At 53.5% G+C, this 21,864-nt stretch overlaps 7 protein-coding genes across 7 annotated transcripts; 3 read left to right on the top strand and 4 right to left on the bottom strand.

Annotated features, from left to right (window-relative positions):
- Positions 1–3,750: 3,750 nt before the first annotated feature.
- On the bottom strand, positions 3,751–4,557 carry J4E93_007399 (uncharacterized protein; the record flags this gene model as incomplete). The annotated part of the gene is made up of 1 exon (XM_049345309.1): positions 3,751–4,557. The coding sequence occupies one exon, from the start codon at positions 4,555–4,557 to the stop codon at positions 3,751–3,753; it is 807 nt and encodes a 268-aa protein (XP_049197539.1).
- A 4,623-nt stretch (positions 4,558–9,180) lies between these two features.
- On the top strand, positions 9,181–12,020 carry J4E93_007398 (uncharacterized protein; the record flags this gene model as incomplete). Its single annotated transcript, XM_049345308.1, has 2 exons — positions 9,181–9,464; positions 9,518–12,020. 2 exons carry the CDS (start codon positions 9,181–9,183, stop codon positions 12,018–12,020), a joined length of 2,787 nt encoding a protein of 928 aa, XP_049197538.1.
- An 876-nt stretch (positions 12,021–12,896) lies between these two features.
- Positions 12,897–13,932, bottom strand: J4E93_007397 (uncharacterized protein; the record flags this gene model as incomplete). The annotated part of the gene is made up of 2 exons (XM_049345307.1): positions 12,897–13,295; positions 13,348–13,932. 2 exons carry the CDS (start codon positions 13,930–13,932, stop codon positions 12,897–12,899), a joined length of 984 nt encoding a protein of 327 aa, XP_049197537.1.
- A 387-nt stretch (positions 13,933–14,319) lies between these two features.
- Positions 14,320–17,591, top strand: J4E93_007396 (uncharacterized protein; the record flags this gene model as incomplete). Its single annotated transcript, XM_049345306.1, has 4 exons — positions 14,320–14,348; positions 14,371–15,070; positions 15,126–15,354; positions 15,406–17,591. The coding sequence occupies 4 exons, from the start codon at positions 14,320–14,322 to the stop codon at positions 17,589–17,591; spliced, it is 3,144 nt and encodes a 1,047-aa protein (XP_049197536.1).
- A 338-nt stretch (positions 17,592–17,929) lies between these two features.
- Positions 17,930–18,172, bottom strand: J4E93_007395 (uncharacterized protein; the record flags this gene model as incomplete). Its single annotated transcript, XM_049345305.1, has 2 exons — positions 17,930–17,991; positions 18,064–18,172. The coding sequence occupies 2 exons, from the start codon at positions 18,170–18,172 to the stop codon at positions 17,930–17,932; spliced, it is 171 nt and encodes a 56-aa protein (XP_049197535.1).
- A 605-nt stretch (positions 18,173–18,777) lies between these two features.
- On the top strand, positions 18,778–19,359 carry J4E93_007394 (uncharacterized protein; the record flags this gene model as incomplete). The annotated part of the gene is made up of 2 exons (XM_049345304.1): positions 18,778–18,945; positions 19,006–19,359. 2 exons carry the CDS (start codon positions 18,778–18,780, stop codon positions 19,357–19,359), a joined length of 522 nt encoding a protein of 173 aa, XP_049197534.1.
- A 567-nt stretch (positions 19,360–19,926) lies between these two features.
- On the bottom strand, positions 19,927–21,341 carry J4E93_007393 (uncharacterized protein; the record flags this gene model as incomplete). Its single annotated transcript, XM_049345303.1, has 2 exons — positions 19,927–21,047; positions 21,092–21,341. The coding sequence occupies 2 exons, from the start codon at positions 21,339–21,341 to the stop codon at positions 19,927–19,929; spliced, it is 1,371 nt and encodes a 456-aa protein (XP_049197533.1).
- Positions 21,342–21,864: the final 523 nt, after the last annotated feature.

Genomic DNA, 21,864 nt, shown 5'->3' with positions numbered 1-21,864 from the left:
AGTCATTATTATCAGCAACTCACCTTGAACCAACGGTGCACCTCCATCACGGGGGTGCTTCAACCACGTCTTCTCAGATATACCTTTCGCGTGGGGTGGCGGAAACCAAGTCCGAATCAGCGTTTCCTATCATACAACTCGAACCTCTTCAGGTAGCCTCGTTCTCGGGATCGCCAACAACGCGCGTACTGTCTCTCACCCCGCCCCGTTCCCACCGCGAACAAATGTCGCACGCAATGGACTACGCAATGACGACCCCACTCCTGGCTGACGCAACCCTATCGCAGACGATGCCATTAGACGAAGCCACCCCGGACAATACAAGCAAAGCGCAATCACCAGTCCCAAGACGCTCCGAAGTTCTTCGTCATGTCTTTCCTCGACCTTCACGAACCCGTATCCCTCATAGTCGGAAGACCCTACCTCGAGTTGCCAAAGCCGACCGTTCCAATACTGCTCTCGCATCCCGTCTACAATCTAGGCCGCGAGTGGCCTTCCACAGATACATCACTTCGCTCTTCGGTAGCGCCCCAGATCGTAATGTGATAGCAGATAGTCCGGAAGCAAGATCGCGAGCATCTAGCTTTGGGTCCAGGCCTGGGTCCTCGTTATACGGCTCAGTACCCAGCCTAGACATGGTCTCGCCTGCCACGTTCATGTTCAGCGGACCAAGCCTCCGCTCCGTAGGGTCTTACAGCGACTCATTGTCTCGCCTTCCCAGTCTCGCAGAAACTAATAGCGACGTACAACTACTACGACGAGCGCGGACCGACTCCTTTTCGATGCTCGACAGTGCCAGCATCATTGAGGATGCGATCCTGGAGCCTGGTACCGATCAAGGCATCACTCGAACCGTGACTGATGTTCTACTCGGCGTTCGCACACCGTCAGAAGAAGATGAAAGCCCTTTTGTCATCGCGCTTGGGGACGGCTCTCCATTCTTTACTCCTGCACAAGGTCAGGCTACGTGCAGTAATCCCAATCTTGTTGGGCACGCACCTACGTCTCCGGTTCGTACTTTTGCTATGCTCCTCTCACCGTACTTGGATACGGCTGCATGGAAGGCGTTGAGGCTGACAAATCGTGCTTGGTATCTCGCTTTGAGCGTGGCAGCACCACCGACCTTTCCCAACTCATACCACCTTCCAATTGAGATTCTTCAGCACGTATACGATTACCTCGGCCCAAAATACTTCAACGCCGTACGCCATACGTGCCGGCACTGGATGCGGGCAAGTCTCGATAAGAAACTGCTCAATGCAATGCTAAGCCGAGGTGGTTGGCTGAGTAGCACTAAGAATACTACTTGCACAACGCATGGTGCTGCTTTTCATCCCATTGCGGCCGCTGTCTCGCACAGCGAAGAATGGTCACTGAGTCGATACCTTGCGCGGCAGTGTGCTTTGTCATCTGGATGGAGCGGCAACGGACTGGACATCAGAGCCGCTATCGTAAAACGCTCTGACATCGACTTCACTGAGCTAGCCAATGGGTATACTAATGGGTTGGTATTTTCCACAAGTCTCTGTGGTCGGTTTGTATGTATCGCACGAGAAACCCTAATCTACATCTACGACCTCGAGAGTGGACTTCCAATGCCCATCACTAGCGTCGTATGCCCAAGAAGGGTTATCGAAATGAGCATGGACGTCTCCTCTGGTCGACACGCTATCGCAGCGCTTCTCGAAGGACGCATGGGCCTGGTTTGTGAGCTCCACTATGGACGTACGGTCGGAGGCAACAGTTCCGTCGATGTCCATGTTGATGTTGATGGGCCGGAGAAGGGTGTCACCACATCTGCGTCTATGCAGACTAGCTGTATCAATGACTATGAGGCTGGGATGAGTCCTCAAGGACGCAACATGGCTCGAATGCATCGTCCATTCGTCCAAGAGCGAGATCCCGCAGCCTTCGACACGATTGGCGTAAGGTCGAACAACCAGCGCATCGACCTCCAGAATACGGACGATCATCAAACCCACGATCAACACTTCGTCAATCACGCATGGAACCTTAACATCTCCGGACCCTCACGAAGGCCTTCTGCCCATGGGCTTTGCACCTTCGAGTCATGCGTTCACACCGTTCCTGTCGAAAGGGGAACCACGACGATATACCGTCATCTCTGCGCTGAAGATGATCCGCCACGCAGTGTTTCTATCTGCCCGCAACGTCGCTGCGTCGCCTTTGGATGCTCAGCAGGAATCGAGTTGCATTGGATTGATGCGCTCACAGGACAGAGTTTGAGTCGTTAGTTTCCGCTCACAGCACCGAGTAAGTACAAATCTCCTTGGTCTACCATGCGCCTAACATCCAGCAGGCGATCACTTGTACTTTCTTTCGCCACGACCAGGTTTCGAATCTGCCAAGAAGCTCCGTCTTATTTCCAGTGCAGCACATCCAGAAGATCGGCCTGCCATTAGCCGGAAATTCTTCGGCCGGCCCACCATGGCGTCATTCTGGGGTTCATTTGGGTTTGAATCTGCGACGGATCGCCCAGGTTCACCTAGTTGTGATCACTATCACGCACTTCCGCTAAGTGACGGGTATCACGTCCTGTTTATCGACCCTGTCAACGGCCTATTGACACTAGGCTGCGACGCACCTCTTGGCGGACCTACGAAGCTTCTTCGAAAGATCACGTTCACTCCGCCAGAACAGAACGCTGTACCAAGGCTGTATAGTGCGGCTGCGGATTTGTCCCAGGGAGTCCGCGTCATCGTGGCTTACGGCGACACTCTCCTATTGTACAGCGTTCCCCCAGACGTCATTCGTCTATCGCAGATGGAGCAAAACGCTAAGAGCTGGGATGCCTATAATGCCTCTACAGCAATCCCACTGGGACGTAAGAGGAACCATTGGCTAAACTAGTGGGATGAGTCATTTCCCTCTGATCTACCAAGACAACGCAACGGCGAGGATAGCAGCTCCATATGGCCACTCACTATCAGTGGCACCGAGATTGCAAGGTTGGCAGGCATCTGTGAGCTTGCAATACAGACCCAACCTGAAGTACTGATCTGGGCATTCACACATACCTCTAAGTGCAAAACTTGGCGTCTACATAACTACGTTGACTCTGTTCTCGTTGAAAAGAGACTCGTGTGCAGAAACGGAATCATACACGGCGCCTCTTCCATCGACGGGTCCGGAGATGTCGTCATGACAGATGCGCCACAAGTCCCGCATGTCCGCGAATCCATCAACCACGTTGTGCGAGACGATACGGAGATAAGTCAAGCGGATAGATCACTTCTTGGCGGCTTCGATGGCAATGCATCTGGTGTTCTGAAGAGAGTGACGAAAGCACTGGCCGTGGAGAATGATGAGTGGGTGGATTACCTGGACGTAAGAGGCTGTGCAGAGGCGTGGTACGATGCTGACGGAGATGTGGTGATGTGGTATGGGGATTGAAGACTGATGGAGTTTCGAAGTGGAAGCCATGCGCACAAGTGGAACATGGCGAGAGTAGTGGTCAGGATGATTGAAGAGTGAGTCCTCTGTTGGGATCGTGATTATTCCTATCATAACCTATAACCTAAAAATCCTATAGCATAACAACGGCCTCTCAAAAGTGCACGATTAACACTAACATGTGATATGACTGGATTTCCCTTTTGCCCTTTTGCCCCTTTGCCAGGTAACTATCACATGGTTCTCATAAACTTCGATCATTCAACCTCATTCTACTCATTGCCCAACGCCCATGACCCTCACGTGCCCACATGCGCACATCAATGCATCCAAATCCTATATGCACGCCTTCCCACCACAACTTGAAAGCGTGTGCACGTACCTCAACTTCCCCCCTTCAACCCTAAACTCATGACTATCCGGCAACCCATCCGCCCCAACCTGTCCTGCCACACCTCCAAAATCCATGATAACATCCACAGTCCCATACTCTTCGTCGATAACATATTGCCTGTTGACCAGCGGCACACCGCTCGGAACACCGACGTCGCATCTATCCGTCGCCTCGCCCTTGCCTGTATAGGCACCACCTTCGAGGCGAGCGCACGGCGAGCCCCACGGCACTGTGACGCTTTTGTTGTTGAAGAGATCGCAGTAGGCATCTCCTGCTGCTTTGATGACAGCACGCGTATCGCGGTTGGCGGCGGGGATAGGATCCCACTTCTCACGCGTGGCCCAGTAGTATGTGCCTGTGACGTTGAAGAGCCAGTCTCCTTTGCTTGTCCAGATGGTGTCGATTTGCGATACTTTGGTGCTGTTGTCGAGACGGAGTTGCGTTGCGATTACATACGGCGCGGCGGTGTTGATGACAATAAACTCAGTGAACCCAGCGCATTGAGTTGTGTCGTGTTGGGCCCGGGCATGGTCGATTTTCATGGGTTTGGAGAGAATGCTAGTTTTGATGTCGACGCTCTTCCGGTTTTCGGTGTATGCGACGGTGCTAGAAAGGGAAGGGAAGGTTGTTTGTCCCGCAGTTTGAGCGGCGAGGAATTCGTCTGTGATAGATTTGAGGGCTTCGCGGGTACATGCTGCGGAGATCTGTGTTGCAAAGGCAATGGCCACGATGGCAATGAGGCTGCGCATTCTTGCAAGTAGGTACGGCTTAAATCAAGTCTACTTCCCTTTAATGGTTCAAGATGTTGATTTGACTCTTTTTATGGCTATCAGCTGAAGTTCAGAGCTATCTGGCTATGGATGGGGCCGTCTCTCCGGCCAGTTGAAACGGTATATGAGGCTAATATGCCCAGGTTCGGCAGTTAGCGATCCATGCATGAGCGCAATATATGTCCATCTTCCAAATTGCGGAGAGAGGGGATGCATTGCGGGCCTTCTGCAATGTAATGGGATGAAGTGGGGAAACAAGACGATTGAATACTGCCTCCAGTATCCCTGCGATAACGGTTGTCGTACCATATATGAATGAGCCATTAACTGTGTGCTGTCCCACCAGCACAAATTACCCATGTTCAATCAAGGTTCTCCCAGATCGTTGGCTCGTTCCAAGGGTAGGTTGATCAGGGGAGGCCACGCGGGCGATAGACAGTGAAGGTCGTGCAATCTCTCTCGGAGTCACAATCAGGTTCAATAGCTGCTTCGGAAACAGTTGCCAACATCATGAACGAGGCTAACCTCCTGACCTCGCGCGCGGTGGTGTTTCTGAACTCCTCATGAATCCTGTGCGGAAATTCGGTTTCCAGCGAAACTGAGAGTTCTGAGAGACTGTCGTGGGCAAACGCAATGCTGGCAATGCTGGACAAATCCAACTCTTCATCAAACATCCCATCACCATCATCAGGAATGATGAATGATATGTGTAAGCCCCTGGCTTTGCCTGTTTTGCTCGCCCATTGCGAGAGCACGTCAATAGTTTCCGCATCGGGTGTGTGATACATCAATGGTGATGTATCTTCAGAAAGCTGAAGCTCTGCCCAAAGACTGTCGAAGAAGTGAAAGGAGATATCACGAGCTTCGGAAGGTTGGAATATCCCAGGCCTGCGCGCAAGGTCAACGCGACCGTTCGACTGTATCGACCAGTGACTTCGAAACAGAAACTCCGCAATGCCTTCTTGAAGGATCCGTTGACACGATAAAAGCCATAAAGGCAGTGCAGTGTTCTCGCCAGTCAAGCTGTTCCAACACGTGTTCTTGGAGCGCCGTACGATGACGGAGTTCCGGACGTCATAGTACTTCTCAAAAATAGGTGTGTCCTTCCACAGAATATTGTACACCTCGTTGCGGAGCTCGGGTGGAAGATCGAGGAACTCAGTCGGCATGTTGCGCGGAAGCTGACCAGATTTTGTTTTTCGTACGTTCTGCTGAGGCCTGATTGCTGGTATTGCCGCCGATGTAAGAGGAAAGTCGTGGAGTAGCGCCAGTGAAGTGTGGGGGTCTGACCACCAGACGAGAAGAAGCAATTGCAGTGTTGGGCTAGATTGAGCGTTGTCACTGTTTACGCAGTTGCGTCATTGGACCCTTTCGAGCGTCCATGCGCTTCGGTGAGTCCGCGGTAGCCTCGGTGCAGACATTTGGGAAGCTGCACTCAGTCGTAACGCGCCCGCCCTTGGAGTACACTCAGACTATCTGTCTTCACCAGCACGTTCTCTCCTAGTGCCACCCGTACTCTTTCTCAGCGACAGACGTTCTCCGATATGTAAAAACCTGATCCTACCTGCTCATCTCGATCGACGTAACGGTGCGTGAGCTCTTAGCATTACCCTGCGTCAAAACCAAAGCACCGCAGATATGATCAGTGCGGCATCTACACAGTCGCCGTGTGTGCGCCCATTCGAGCAGAAGAATGCTGTCGTCTTCCGATACACGGCCGTTACATTCACCAGACCTGTCAAATGTGACCATGGTCCTAGCCCGGCCATACACCGCTATCGAGTCTCATGACCGGACGCAGAGACGTCTCTTGCATGAGTGTTCTGTCCCATCTCCACACGGTACCGGGCGGATGGCAACAGACTAGAAACGGAAAACAAAGCAAACTAGGTGAAGCCGACAGCAAAGAAGCAAAATGCCCGAGACTCGCTACAAAGTTGACGCGGTCATAACAGAAGACTATCGAGGATGTAACGGTCTCGCCGAAATTCCTTCATTGGACCTTCCGAAATCCTGTTGCGACGTCTTGGCATTGAGGATGCTAAGACAAGGAGTCGTGATAGCAATGTGGATAAAGCGAAATTGAAAAGCCGGCAGGTCCTGCTTGCGAGTTACCGCGCGAGTTCAGAAGCAAGGCACCGACAATGAACACTTTGTACAGTTAACAAAAAGTTCCGTCACCAGCTGGGAACACATGCGGTATGAGCGAATGCCAACCAATTTGGGTCGGCTGATCTCCAGGAGCCGAGCTGACAGTGAGAGCCGAGCGCAGATCGATCGAACGTGTTGAGACGCAAGTAGGGTGAGGCTAGCTGACCGACCCCCAGATCACGATTACGCGTTCGCAGGCGGGGTGAACAGAACGTTGAAATTGAAGCAAACGAGAGGTTGGAATTAATGAGGGGCGGGAGAGCTAAAAGAGACGGCGTCATGTCCCGCAGTAATGCTGCAGCGCTTCGTCGAACACGACTCTAGGGTGCAAGCCAACAGCGAGCGCCCGGGAAGCTGGCGAGCCGCGTTCAGCCCATGCAGCTGCAGAAGCGCAGCAAATCGTACGATTGGAACAAGAAAAACTCTCTCGATGAGACGCGTTACAGACCCGGCAACAGCTCGGAGTGCTTTGCGTCGAAAAAGGGCCGCAAAGTAATGGTAATCATGACGTCCTGCCATGGCGGTGGAGAGAGGTGGTCGCAGTTCACGAACTGAACGCTTTCCTCCAGATCAGCGAGGTTGGTATTGGCTTGCATGCGTGTAGCCATAAGGAGAAATATGCAGTAGCGGCCTGCCCGGCAGCGTCTGTGCTCTCATCATGGCAACATTGGCAAGCCACCAGCAGCCTCCTGAAATCGATCTGGGAGGGAAATGATCCAAAGCAATTTGTGCGCCCAACAACAAATGCGCGCAGCAAATGTGAAGTGTAAACAGGCTTTCTTCTCTTAGCTAGATATCGTTAAGACGGGAATCCAGCAGGGTTTAGAGCAAGCGCGCGGGCTTGGGCGATGTTTTCGCACCGGGTAGCGAGCCTGCAGGCAGCTGCATGTTAGGCACGAGCAAGAGAAGTGCCCGGGCGGCGAAGTGTCTCGTCTTGCAGAAGTGTCATCTCGGAGTCTGCAGGCTGAATGGAGCATCACATATCCTGGCGTGCAGTAATCACAAGCAACGACAGCCCTGGCTTGTGGCTCGACTCATAGCCATTCAAGCTTCCACGGTGCCTATGGACCAGGGCCGCTAGACAGATGTGGGCTGGTTGTAATTTTGGCTCGACGGTATCGCGCCGACCGCGGGCATGGTCCGAGAGGGTCCGTTATGCTGTGGAGCAGTGTAATACGAAGGGTCTTGTGTCCAGGGCCGAAACACCAGGCGCAGTGAGAATTTGCACATGGCAGGTGTTGATGACGTCGAGCGGACTGCGCGTCGATACTGTCGATCAGGCGTTGTTATCAGGTAGCGAGCAACGAGCGTGCGGCCCTGGAAAGACCATGGTTGATGAGTTCTCTTGGCCTAGCCATCTAATTTTGGCATGAGGGTCCCGGACATGGATGGTGGTCGGACTAGGAGGCTACACTACTGTACCAGCACCCTCGACCAGCAGTTTGCAGCCGTCGACTCAACAGGTGGGCTTATGTGTGAAGCTGCACGGCAGCCTCGCAGCTACGTGCAAGACAGCAGGAATCGTACCAGCGTTCGACGCGCCATGGGCAAACTGCAATGGCCGTCAAGACGCAATTGTACATGGCAGAACCCAACATGGCAGTTCATGGCCGCTCGATTTGGCGCTATGCCTACTGCGGGAGGATGCCATTGGTTCGGTACCCAGGCAGATGCAGGCCCGGCCGAGCGAGAGGGCAGTGGGCAGTTGAGTGAAGATGATGGGACGGCGCACTCCTGACTACGCTTTGTGCCATCCGTGCGCGCCCTTATACTCGTTCATGATCCCGCCGTTTTCTCCGCGCGTGCCCTCCGACTACATCATCGCGTCGCCGCCGTCTGCAATTAGACATTGTCACTCGTTGAACAGGTGCTGCTGCTGCTACCCGCCTCGTGTCTGGTAAGTCGCACACCCAACCCACCCAACTCCCGGGCCCCGGAAGGATTGAGCAACGCCGCACTCGAAACCAACAAGCGGCCCAGGCGATGCGCTGGAAAGTGGCAGAGGCGCATCTTGCCACGACGAGCTTTCCTGCCCCCGCGTACTGCAAGCGAATCCCTCGAGGCGCATAATATTATCAATACGCGGCTAGATCGACACGGCCCTGACGTTGAAACGCGGTAATACGAAGTTGCCCTCAACGACGCTCCCGACTCAGCTCTCACAGCAACACCGCCGCGCCCGCTCACCCCATCTCTCGACACTGCGCCAGCACGCTGCATCGCCAGTGGCACGTAAAATCAGAGCTAATACCAGACGTTTAGATCAAGTCGTCCATTCATTCCCTGCCCATCCCCACGTTTGGCTCCTTCCTGACCGCACCCGTCGCTCCTTCCTCGACCACAACCGCCACGCATCGCCCGTCTTGAAGTATATGATAGCGCATCTCACATCAGAATAGGCCGCCCGAGGCATTGGTCGCTTCTCGTACTTGGAAACCACAACTCGACAACATGGGCAAGCCAGGCCTAGGGATATTCACCGCCCGCCGGAAGTCTCAGGGCAACGTGTTCGACGAAGTCGACATCGCAACGAGTCCAGTCACCACAACTGCACCTGCTGATTCTGGCGCCTTCCGGGTGCTGAGCAAGACGGAAGTAGAAAAGGCAAAAGAGCAGCGCAAGACACAAGAAAAAGAGAGATCTTCAAAGTTTCCTCGCTTCAGTGGCTTCAGCCATCCTGGCAGCAAAAATCGCAACCAGTCTGTTGACGATGAGTCTCCAGGATCGTCAAAACGGTAAGCTTCGTATCCACTAGTCATAGCGTCGGCCGGACTGACCCTTTAATTAGCGACAGCAAGTCAAGCAGTGGGACTCAATTTTCCAATTCGAGACCCTACGCCAATGGCCAACATGGCTCCACCTCTACACTCCCTTCTTCCACCGACACCAGCTCTGACGACAACCTCTTTACTAATATCCCTCGACCGGCCGTCTCACAACACAACAGCTCTCCGGCTCCGTCGTCGGTGAGCGCTTTCCGCAAGAACCTACCCTCATTGCCCAAGTCAAGCTCCGGTGTCTCCTCATACAAGGATCTGTCAGGGTCAGGGTGGAGTGGCAGAAATCGCGCCATGACCACATCCAGCTACGCGAGCACTGCGGTCCCGCCCAAGCTCGAGGGAGATCTGAACTTCGGCGGCTTTGAGGACGACATGTTTGGCCATTTAAGCCGCAAGGAATCTCCCGAAATTCAACGAGAAACCGCAGGACGCTCACTGCTTTCGGAGAAGCGCACGTTCCAAGCCGAGCCCATCAAGATTCTACCGCCCACTGGCATTGAACCGCCAATGAAGAGCTGGGACAGTCGCAACTCTACCGACAACCTCATGGCTTCTCCGAACTCAGACAACGACTCGCCGCCGCCGCCGCCGCCTCCCCACAAATACTCATCGTATGCGCCAGTCGCCTCAGAAAGCCCTACCTTCCAACCAGCACCTACTTTCGAAGATGCAGATGCACAGTTCGTACGCAAATCATATACTGATAGGAAGTCATATCGTGAAAGCTCTCCGGAACAACAGCTCAACTCCACCTCAACGTCGTCTGCCAATTCCTACCAGACCCCCTATTCATCTCGATCAGCCACTGTTTCGAGCACGACCACAAACACAACCCCCAAAGCTTCCCTCGCTCGGACGGCCTCTCCATACAATGACGCTGAGGACGAAGACTTGTTCGCGCCGTCAAAGCCTGCTCCCAAGCAACAAATCACGACAGCAAAGAAACCTGCCGCAGTAGCCTCAGACAGCAACACTGCATCCGTCCCTGGCACAGCGGCTGGTAGGAGAGTAATGTCGCAGGCCGAATTCAGAGAATACCAAAAGAAGCAAATGAACAAGCCACCACCTGAGGAAAGCTCCGACGACGAAGACTACGAGGACGAGGAGGATGCCATCAAAAGAAGAGAGGAAGAAGAGCTCATGAGACGCAAGAATCAGCAGATGCACTTTGCCCGCGAGGCTATGCGACGGTCGACCACAGCTCCTGGGGGTCTTGCAGAGCCGGGAGCAGATCACATGGGCTTCCCCTCGGAAACTTCCATGAAGGCCGAAGAATGGGAAGATGAGGATGTACCGCTCGGCATTCTCGCCCAACACGGCTTCCCCAGTCAAGCTCGCAACAGATTCCCCAGTCAACCGACGAACTCGATGCCTTCCTACATACCCGATCGCCCGGCTTCAGCAGGTGCCATGAGTCAACGCGGCATGGGTCAAGGGAACCTGCCTGCTTTCGCGAGACATTTGCCCCAGGATCCGTACAACTCCTCTTTCATTGGAGGAGGCTTGGTACGGCCGACGAACCGAGAGTCCATGGGCTTCAATGGCTTTGCGCGTGGTCCTGGATCAGTCGCAGGCGGCTCGATTGCTGGAGACATGGGCATGGGCCCTAACATGATGTATCAAGATGCTGGTATGTCGCAGCCTTCGCTCGTGGACCAGATCCAGATGAGGGATATGACCAAGCAAAAGTACATGGGCGGTGCCTCGGCGAAAAAGCCCCAGGGAGGGCCTTTCACTGGTGTTCTCGGACAGCAAATGAACACGAACGGCCAACCTCAGAACCCGATGCGGATGTCACACATGCCCATGATGAACGGCATGAACCCCATGATGAACCCCATGATGGGTGGGCAAATGCAGGGAATGGGCATGGGCATGGGACAGATGGGATACCCTATGCAGCAAGGAAATGACTACATGCAGCAGATGCAACAGATGCAGCAGATGATCGCCATGCAGCAAATGCAGCTACAGATGATGCAACAGCAGCCCCAACAACAAGATCCCCGGATGTCGATGGCGATGCCCAACCCCGGCTACGCGGGTAGCACGATGGGCAGTACAATGGGAGGCGGGGGTTTCCTCAATGTACCGAACGGACAAAATCGACCGATGTCTTTCATGTCAGGCAACGGAAACCAACCACAGCAGCGCGCCATGTCGTTCATGGGCCCGAATCCAGGGTACACTCCCTCCATCGCCCCATCCGAGCGTTCTAACATTGGTTTGTCCGCTAGGTACCGACCTGTCGTCAACCACTCCGACGCTGTCTCTAATGGCACCTCGATGACACTCCAAGCCTCGGGCGGCGGCGCAAACCAGGCTAGGACCAGCACCATCAAGGGCATCTTGAAGAAGGGTAGCCCCGGCCCGCAGATGATGGCCCCCGCTGAGACGGACGACGCGGACGAAGACTGGGGCAAGATGGCTGCACGCAAGAACAAGCACTCCAAGGGCAAGGAGAACAACAGCTCCGGCCTTGAAGACCTCACTCGCGGTCTCAACATCTAGGTGTTGTCACGCACATTCGCGACGCATACACGAACCTTTCTCTCATTGCACCTACAAACGCATTACATTAGAAACGCCCGCGTACAACGGATATCATGGTTCCAGGGAAAGAAAAACAACAAGAAGAAACGAGTCCCGTTAATTGTTCTTTCCTCCTCCCATTCCACCACCACTTTCTTGAAGATATATGGAAGCGATTTAAAATGGCCAATGGCCGAGATTCTTGTATTTCTCTTTTTCATTTACCGGCATTTACAGGTGGCGTTTCTTGTTGTTTCTGTTGAACTGAAGGAAAACATACACGTTGCAACAACTCCAGGCGTTGTTTTAACCTTTTCTTCTTTTTCTTTCTTCTTACTCATTGTTCGTTTCGGCTCCGCTAGGCTATCCTATCTAGCATCCGGCATCGACGGCAGATATATCCACATTAGGGCATTTGTGGTGTGGGGTAAATTGGGAAACGATCCATCTATCTTTGTTCTTCTGATCTGCATGAAAGGGTCCGGTGTTGTTTTTTTCCGGAGCGTCGAACTTGGTCAGGGACGAGGATAGCGGGAAAGGGCATACGAGGGAATTGAGATTGAGAGGGAGCTGACGGGCTTCTTCTCGTAATAATAATTATGGATATATACCCTTTGCTAAGCGTCTTTGTATGCACAATCTTCACTCATCTCTGGCTACACATGTGCACTCGTGATTGTTCTCGGTGTTTGCATTATGATTTGTTGATGATTGATTAATAAGTCACTTGGAATGGTATCTAGCAACTGTGCTGGAAACACTTTGTCCAGGAACGTATTCCACGTGTCTACACCAAAGACGCCCAAAACGCCCCGTTTCATGACCATTTCAGTCACTTGCTGCGGATGCAGTCCCTCACCGCTCCGTCTTGCCATCTCTGTCTAACAGTTCCCGCGCAGCAATAATCTCGGCCTCGTCGTAGCCTTGCCAGGCCTTCTTTCCTGATTTGTATTGCCTTATGATTTCTGCGAGCTTGTTTGTAGCGATTTCCTCGAGCTTCTTGACGGTTTGGGCATTGGGGACGGGGATATCGTCGTCTTCTTGTGTGTTGCGCTTGGCTGCTGAGTCGGAGTCGGAGAGTATGGCATTGAGCTTTGTGGTGAGGAGCTTGAGGCCGTAGTAGCCGCGGAGGTAGGCGTCGTTGAGCTCGACGGAGCGGCAGAAGTGCTTTAGTGAGAGGGCGAGGGAGCTGAGGTTGGGTGGGTTGTTGGAGGCTGTGGAGAGGTAGTGTAGGGTCGCAATGTGTGCGTGTGCCTGGGCGCGGGTTAGTACACGTATGGCATCATCCGGGCACTGTGGTACTCACACTCCATGCGTTCGGCGTGATGAGCAGAACCTCCTCTGCGCAGTATATCGCCTGTCCCCAGGCTGCCTGGCTCGCATACAGCTCGCTCGCCTCGGCCCATGCCTCGGAGTCGGTGGGGCTGTTCTTCAGGAGCACGGCCACGGCGGTGATGGCATCGGCGGTCCTGCCCAGCGCCTTGAGCACGGCAACCCTCCGCTTCCGGATGCTCATGTTGGTGGGGTCGTCGCGGAGTATCTTCTCATACGCCTCGAACACTTTCTCCAGCTCGGCATCTGACCGGGCCGTTGCTTCGTTGTAGATGCCGCGCAATGTGATGATGCGCTCGTTGTGGTCGCCGAATCGGGCCTCGAGGCGCTGCAGAATTGACAGGGCGGCATTTTCGTCGCCGGTGCGGAGTGTGGAGAGGAAGAGGTTCTCGTGGATGGTCCATGTCTCGGGTGTCTCGCGGGAGAAGAGCAGCGAGAGGGGCCACGGGAGCGTCGACGTTGGTGTTGTGGAGAGGACGAGGGGGGCTTTTTGGGACAGGGCGAGGGCGGCGGGCGGTGGTATTTGCGCGGGTGGAGAGAGGAGGTTGGCTTGTGTCATGCTGGCGGCTGCGGGCGTCGACTTTGGGTGTCGAGTGCGTGTCAATGGCGACAGAGTGTCTGGAGAAGCATGTCGAGTTAGGTAAGCTGATGGGGATGCCTGTCCCAAGCTTCCGCCGGCGAAACTAGCGGGCGTTCGGTAGTGGAGCCTCTGGACTCCAGGTGCACGTCAACAGCCTCGACCCGACAAGCAGTCGCTTTCCCTGCAGACGACCGACTAGAGCCCGCTTTCATGTCGCCAACCATCCCCTCCATGACGACCGCCTCCCAATGATGATGCCTAGTGGCCCACCACCTTCACCCTCACGCTGCACACCTACCCCTCCTCGCGCGCTTGCACACCTCGACACACGACTGCGTGACGCTACCTGAGCCACGCCAAAATGTAATGCTCGCACCGAAATCTCCGAAACAAGTGTCGTGACTAACAGTCTTCCAGGTTCGAGAAATCTCTCTTCGACCTCATTCGGGGCCTCCGAAACCACAAAGGCAGCGAGCGCGAGTACATCGCCGAGAGCATAAAAGAATGTCGCAAGGAAATACGGACCAACGACATGGACCTCAAGGCCACGGCCCTCATGAAGCTCACGTACCTCGAGATGTTCGGCCACGACATGTCTTGGGCCAGCTTCAACGTCCTCGAGGTCATGTCAAGCTCCAAGTTCAAGCAGAAGCGCACGGGTTACCTCGCCGCAGTACAGAGCTTTCGACGGGATACCGAAGTCCTCGTGCTCGCCGAAAACCAGCTCAAGAAGGACATTATGAGCTCGAGTCCCCAGTACATCGCCCTCCCGCTAGGCGCGATACCACACGTCATAAACCCGAGCATGGCCAACTCGGTCCTCTCCGACCTAATACCGCGGCTGACGCATTCGCACGCAATGGTCCGGAAGAAGACCGTCGTAACACTATACCGGCTGGCTCTTGTGTATCCAGAGACACTGCGACCCGCATGGCCTAAGATCAAGGAGCGCTTGTTGGATGACAATGAGGATGCGAGCGTCACAGCGGCAATCGTCAACGTCGTGTGCGAGCTGGGATGGAGGAGACCGCAGGACTTCCTACCGCTTGCACCAAGACTATTTGATCTCTTAGTAGAAGGAGGCAACAACTGGATGGCCATTAAGCTCATCAAACTTGTAAGCACTGAGCTCACAGGACATAAAAACCAGAACTTGAACTGACCTGCCTTAGTTTGCAACATTGACCCCATTAGAACCTCGACTCATCAAGAAACTGCTACCTCCGTTGACCAAGATTATACGGGAGACGTCTGCTATGTCGTTACTTTACGAATGTATCAGTGGTATCATCCAGGGTGGTATCCTAGAAGCCGTAGAAGGCACTGCGGAAGGTGAGGAGGTAGCAAAGCTATGTGTTGGCAAACTACGCGGCATGATGATCATAGAGGGAGATGCAAACTGTAAGCTAATATACACTGTTATTCAACGTTTGGCTTCTCATCAATCTGCAGTAAAATATGTCGCACTACTCGCGTTCGAGAAGATCGTCACATCACATCCCTACTTGGTTTCTCAGCAGCAAGACGTCATCCTCGAATGCATCGACGACCCTGATATCTCAATACGGATGCGAGCTTTGGATCTGGTAGTTGGCATGGTTAATGCAGACAACCTCACAGCAATTGTTGGAAGGTTGATGCGACAGCTTCGAAACGCACCGATTGCCTCAGCAGCGAGCGATCCTAACAACGACCGAGGTAGGCTGACTGGCATATCACCTTATGGTGACGACGACTCCGACGCAGAAGAGAATCTGCCTCAGCATGAACAGAAATCCGACCAGCCGCCGCCACTGCCAGACGACTACAGGATAAGCGTCATTCGGAGGATCCTGGAGATGTGCTCACGCGATACTTACAGCAACATTGCCGACTTCGAATGGTACATTGACGTACTTACTCAGCTAGTCAGAGTATCACCAGCAACAAAGGCAACCTCGGTTATGGAAGATGAGGAAGAAATAGAACATTCGGACGACATTGGTGGTGGCATCGGACACGAATTACAGAACGTTGCCATTCGGGTGAAGAGCGTTCGATCGGAAGCTATAGATGCCGCACAGTCGCTCGTGCTCGTTGACCGGAGAGACCAAATGTTCCCAGCATCCGGAAACGGCGGCCAAGGTGTACTGGAATACGCTGGCTGGCTGGTTGGAGAGTACGCCAACTACCTCACTCGCCCGGAGCCCGTCATGACCTCCCTGTTACACCCCTCTTCTCTCCAGTTATCCTCGAGAACGCTCGCTGTGTATCTGCAAGCGATACCCAAGGTCTTCTCTAGCATGGCTGGAAACGATCAAGTCTCATGGACTCCTGAGCGCAAAACCCTTATGTCCCTTCTCATGGCTCGCATCATCCACTTTTTGGAGCCGCTTTCCACACACCCTAGTCTGGAAGTTCAGGAACGGGCAGTTGAGTACCTTGAACTCATGCGTCTCGCGGCAGAAGCTGCATCAGGCACTGCTGCTAGCGCGGACCAGGATGCATTCACCGATCCACCTCTACTACTTACCCAAGCTATACCTGCCCTCTTTTCTGGTGCTGAGCTGAACCCGGTCGCTCCTGGTGCCCAACGCAAGGTTCCTTTGCCTGAAGATCTGGACCTGGATACACCAATCAACCCCAACCTACAACATTTGCTCTACACAGCTGATACGGAAGGCTTTGAGACAGAGGAGGATGATGTATATGCGGCTTATTCGGAGCCTGCAACCGCATACTCAGAGCCTCCTGCTGTTGCTGCACCGGCTGCAGAACGCCTGGATGCGCCGCACAAAGAACCTACATCATACCAAAACGCAGCGGAGGATGAGTATCTTGACGCTGATATCATTGCGCGTCGGAAAGCTGAAAGAAAAGAACGCTACAAAGACGATCCATTCTACATCGACCCCGAAGCGGATAAGGGCAGCGGCGCAGCCACACCACTGAGTAGGATAGTGCGAGATGGCAACAGGGAGAACAACGAGCTCGACATCGATTCGATCCCAATTATGGAGCTCAACCTCGACAGCAAAGGGTCATCGTCTGAACATCTACCGCGATCGCGGAGTCCGCGCAAGCCTGTGCGCAAAGTTGACATCATGGGCGATGAGACACTTGGACCTGCTGCACCAGACGCTTCGAGAGATGACATCGTGCAACCACGTCCAGGGAAAACGAAGAAATCACTATTGCAGGTTGACAGCTCCGGTCTTGGGTCATTGAGCTTGGATGACGAAGGCATATCAAATCGCAAGCTCACTCAACTCGAAGTCGAGAGGAAGGCCCAGGAAGACGCGGAGATGAAGAAGGCGCTCCAGGAAGTCGAGCGACTACGGCTTGAGATGCAGCGAGCGAGCGAGAGATTACACGTCAAAGAAGAAGTCGCCGTCAAGAAAAAGAAGAGAAAGGTCAGAAAGGTTACTGTGGAAGGAGACGAGCCAGCCGAAACGCCTCCACCGGAAGCGGAAGTTGGTGAAGAGGAAAAAGCAGCGCCTATCAAGAAGAAGAAAAAGAAGAAGGTCAAGCCTGAGGGCCAAGACGAGAACGCAGCTGAAGGCGCAGCTGAGGGCGAGGAAGAAGGCAAAGTCAAGAAGAAGAAAAAGAAGAGGCGGACTGTGGTCATGGATGAAGGGGCAGATGCGCCCGAGGAGTAGTAGCTCAAGCACGCGGCGGATGGGTGTCTTGGTCCTGGACAGATGTGATATCAAATGCTCAATGGTATTTTGCTACCACAAAATCGGCTATATCAAGTCCCCTTGATGCCGCAATGATGCCTCTATAACGCCGTATGCCCTATATAGTTGACGCAAGAAAGTGGCCTCAAAGCCAAGTTGCTCATCTAAGCTGTTCCCAGCTTCTCCCTTTTATCCACTCTCCAGCATATATGTGTGCTTTGTGTAGTCCCCCCATGTTTGTAGAATCGAAATCGAAATCAAGTTCAAGTCGTATTCGTCCGGTAATCGATCGCATCGCATTGCATGACCCCAGCTTTCTAAAAGAAGAGCTTAAGGACCTCGAAGAGCAGACCGCCGACTAGTATGAAAGCAAGAACAACTGTGGGAATATCAGTCAGCACATGTCCTCACAAGATCTAACCATGTAGACGACAGGGCGAAAAGAACGTACTGATCCAGAACCGGCTAATGGGGCTCTTCTGAGGCGCCCTCTTCTTGACCACGGGCTCCGTTGACTCGGGCTTGCCCATCTTCTTCTCCTGCGCCTTGGCGAAACGCATGTTTGCCTGGCGTTGTTGTGGTGTTTGCACCTGTACATTGGTAGCAGTGGTTAGCTACCTATTCCATCTGTTGTATGAATGCGACAAAAGGAGGGAGAGCCGCTCCATTGCGCCGCGAAGGGGGTGGGTGGTATCGTACCATTATGATGTGTGTTTGTGTACGTGGAACGAGTAGATGGCTGTAAATCGCGCGGTCCAGGAAAGGTTTCGGGAAAAAGGAAGCGAGCGTCTAGTGTCTGGTAAGAGGGGAGAGAGAGAAGCGGAAATGAGGGTTCAAGTTGTATGGTGAACGTGTTCCCTTTGGAAAGTGCATCGCGTGGGTCTGTGCGGTGGCGCTAGGGTACCCGGCATTAGCTGAATACGCGGAGATAGTGGACGGAGGTTTATACCGTTTTCTGTCTGGAGACTTTTGTCGCATCTGCGTGTCTTTGCACGTGGAGAGCTCTACCACCGTCAGCGCAATAGTCTGTGTCGCATATTCGCAGACAAATCAACTTTATACTTTTCGTTCTTCGACACCTTCCCTCGCGCAGTACCCGGCGAACACGCAGCGGCGACCGAACGAGCTCAGAAGCGGGGACAAAAGTTGGCAGCTTTACGACACCATGAATCACATCAGAGCAACACGGTCAATATGGAGTAGAAGCGCGATACCGAAGCGCATGGGCCAAGCATCACGAAGAACATATGCAGCCGAAGCACCAGCACCGCATCCTCCCAGCTCGCCGCCAAACCCAAACTCAGCACCGCCGCCAAAAGAGCCATCACGCGTAGTACGTCATACCCCAACAACCACCCTCCCCCCATATTCTATACTAACAAACCCCCCACAGGGCGCATACTACGGCACCTTTGGCTCACCCCTCCTAAAATGCTTCCTCGGCGCCCTCTTCACATACCAACTCACCTACTACCTGTGGTACAAACTCGAAACCATCGAAGAGACACACGACACAAAAGCCGAAATACGCGATTTGCAGGAGGAGCTGCGGCAGGCGATTGAGAAACAGCGGTGGATGGCGCAGCAGAAGTGGGGGCAGGCTACTGAGGCGATGGAGAGGGAGAGGGAGGAGTTTGGGCAGGCGGTTGATGCGGTTGTGGAGGAGGTTAGGGAGGGGGCTGATGAGGTGGGGAAGGGGACGAGAGCTGTGGGGAGAGTTGCTAGAGGGGGTTGGTGGCCTTGGTGAGGGTGGGAATTTTGGTGCGTGGATGTTGTTGTGGTGGGTCAGAGGGTTTGAGGCTTCATGGAGGGCATTTGTACAATATGATGATATGTATATCAGATGGATGGATGATACCCCTCGGAAATACTGTATTCCTAAACTTGATTGGTTGTTGCCGGTCGATCTGCCTCTCTGTCCATGCCCATGTGCTACGCTATCTTCCTTCGTAATATCGCACCAGCCTGATATCCGCGCTAAGTTTCTTTCAAGCCTCACGTCCATCAAACTCTCGTCTTTCAGGTCCTTAGATTGGCCAGTCTATCGCTTCTCTCATACCCAGCGTCGAGGGCGTGCAGTCGACGGACGCCGATCTTGCGCTGACTCTATGTGGGCAACGCAAGCCTCATTGCCATCAATCAATTCCATCAATCCACCAGACGGCCATGCTGTCGGGTCCTTTGCTCTCTCAACTTACCTATATGAGATTGACATGACGGCAGTATTACTAGCACTCGGTGGTGACTCTTCGTAGTCATCGCATCGATTCGTGGACCCAAGTTGGCAATGCAATATATCTTCACGAAGGTATTCTCAGCCGAAGAACTCGCCAGAGACGAGCGACTCCCACGGTTTACCGGTATCCCAGACGCTCTTCATGAGCGTACTGATTTTAGGTACCTGATACGGAGTAAGCAAGTCAGCCTTCACTTTCTGATAACAGGAGCTTACATGGTTCAGTCCGAAGCCCTCCACACTCCTCAGCCGCTCGATGATTTTCTCTCTCTGTCCTTCGTCTTGCGCGTCGCAGCCAGCAGCAAACATGGGAAAGATCAAACATGCCTCTGCTGTGCTTCCTCTCCGGATCTTGTACAGTAGGCCCACAATCTCTCGCACGGCTTGCTGAACTTCGTGGTCCATGACGGGTTTTCCGAGAACGCGACGATACAAGTGGATTAGACCCGCCCAGTGGAATAATTCGTTGGTCGCGTAGATCTCGGTTGCATCCCATGCACCTTCAGACTCAGAGGAGGTACTGGAGCGGTGGTTGCATCCTTTCCTGATGTTCCGGCCTAGTAAGCCTTCCTCCAGTGCGTGACGAAGCTCAACGGCTTCCTCTATAATCTCAGGGCTAGGTGTCCAACCCTCCCTCACGTTGCCTTCTTCATCAATGCGCTGCGGTTCACAGCGCTTCGCTAGTTCAGAAACACGGGCCAGGGACCCGACACATCTTGTTGTAAAGCCCATTAGACAGTCGATCTCAAAATCTTCGTCCGCGGAAGCGTTTTCGCTAGACCAGTAGAAGGAGCCAAGAGGTGTGTCGTTCTTGTTCCCACTTAGTGAGCCGAGGACGTCGAGGTATGCGAACCAACGCGAGAGGAAGTAGGCCACACGATCATGCCGCCCCATGCCCTTTGGTCCGCCACGCTGGATGATCATCTGCCGTGCCATAGTCAGATGGCTTTGCCAGGATACAGGTACTTCGAATGTTCCAGAAGATATAACCTCCAGACTCGCCATCATTATCACTGCGGCTAAAGTACTATCCGATACAGTGTTGGGATCATCGTTGAGCGCTTCACGTAGTTTGGGGAATACGTCTTGCACCCAGACGGCGATGCGATTTGAGGGCTCGGGGTGATTGAGCATGCGTGCTCGGTGTGCCGCGCTATACGCGAGAAGAAGATTCATGATGTTCTCATCTTGTACAGCCACTGCTCATGTTAACAATGATTTATGAAGATTGATGTTTACCTACTCTCTGGTAAAATCTCGCGAAAGGGATTCCGCTCGCAGTCATGATTGACAAGAACCCGCGCTGTGTGATTGATGAAGTGATGGAAGTACAAGAGATTCATCTGGTTCTCTACGAGCAGCGACGGTAGTGGTTCTAAAGACTTCGAAATCCTGATCGGAACTGGTTTTGCATAGTAGCCCCCGCTTTCGAATGCCATGTCTTTGCCGTGGGGATCAGCGCTACCATAGGTTGTGTCATCATTAAATCCCATGGTGTTGCTTTGCGGGCTGAAAATGGCAATAGCAGAGAAGTCGTCATTCCTCGGAGTGTCGATATCAGGGAGACCCAAGTCGTATCCGTAGGTGGTGAACGCAGAATCAGCAATTGGATATTGTCGGCCACGTCCAACCTCGTCACCGGCCGGCCGTGACCTCTTTCTCGGGAGATCATTGATGAGAGACTGGACGGACACACGGCGGAGATCTGGCGGTGATTGGGCTGAATTTTGCGGTGTTGACGAGGTTTGCATAATGTTTCCTTCTGAGCCGATTGACATGGGTGTTAGCGGCATAGCCGAATAGGGACTGTATGGCGTCGGTGAAAGTGTGTTCGGCGAATTTGCGTCTGGTAATGTTGGTGTGTTCGAGTCTGTAGAGAAGCCATACTGATGGCGTTTGGGCATCGAATCCATTGAACCCGGCAGTGGCGGCGGCATCGTAGGATTGGCATATGTGAAGCCAGCATTACGGGAGTTGGAAGCACCCGAATCATACGCGACATGCGACCGAGCGTCA

Source organism: Alternaria ventricosa (genome assembly GCF_023758065.1).
Source record: "Alternaria ventricosa strain BMP 2768 chromosome Unknown scaffold_13, whole genome shotgun sequence".
Classification (NCBI taxonomy): domain Eukaryota; kingdom Fungi; phylum Ascomycota; class Dothideomycetes; order Pleosporales; family Pleosporaceae; genus Alternaria; species Alternaria ventricosa.
Note: the sequence above shows the minus strand (reverse complement) of the source record. Positions and strands in the feature narration are given on the sequence as shown.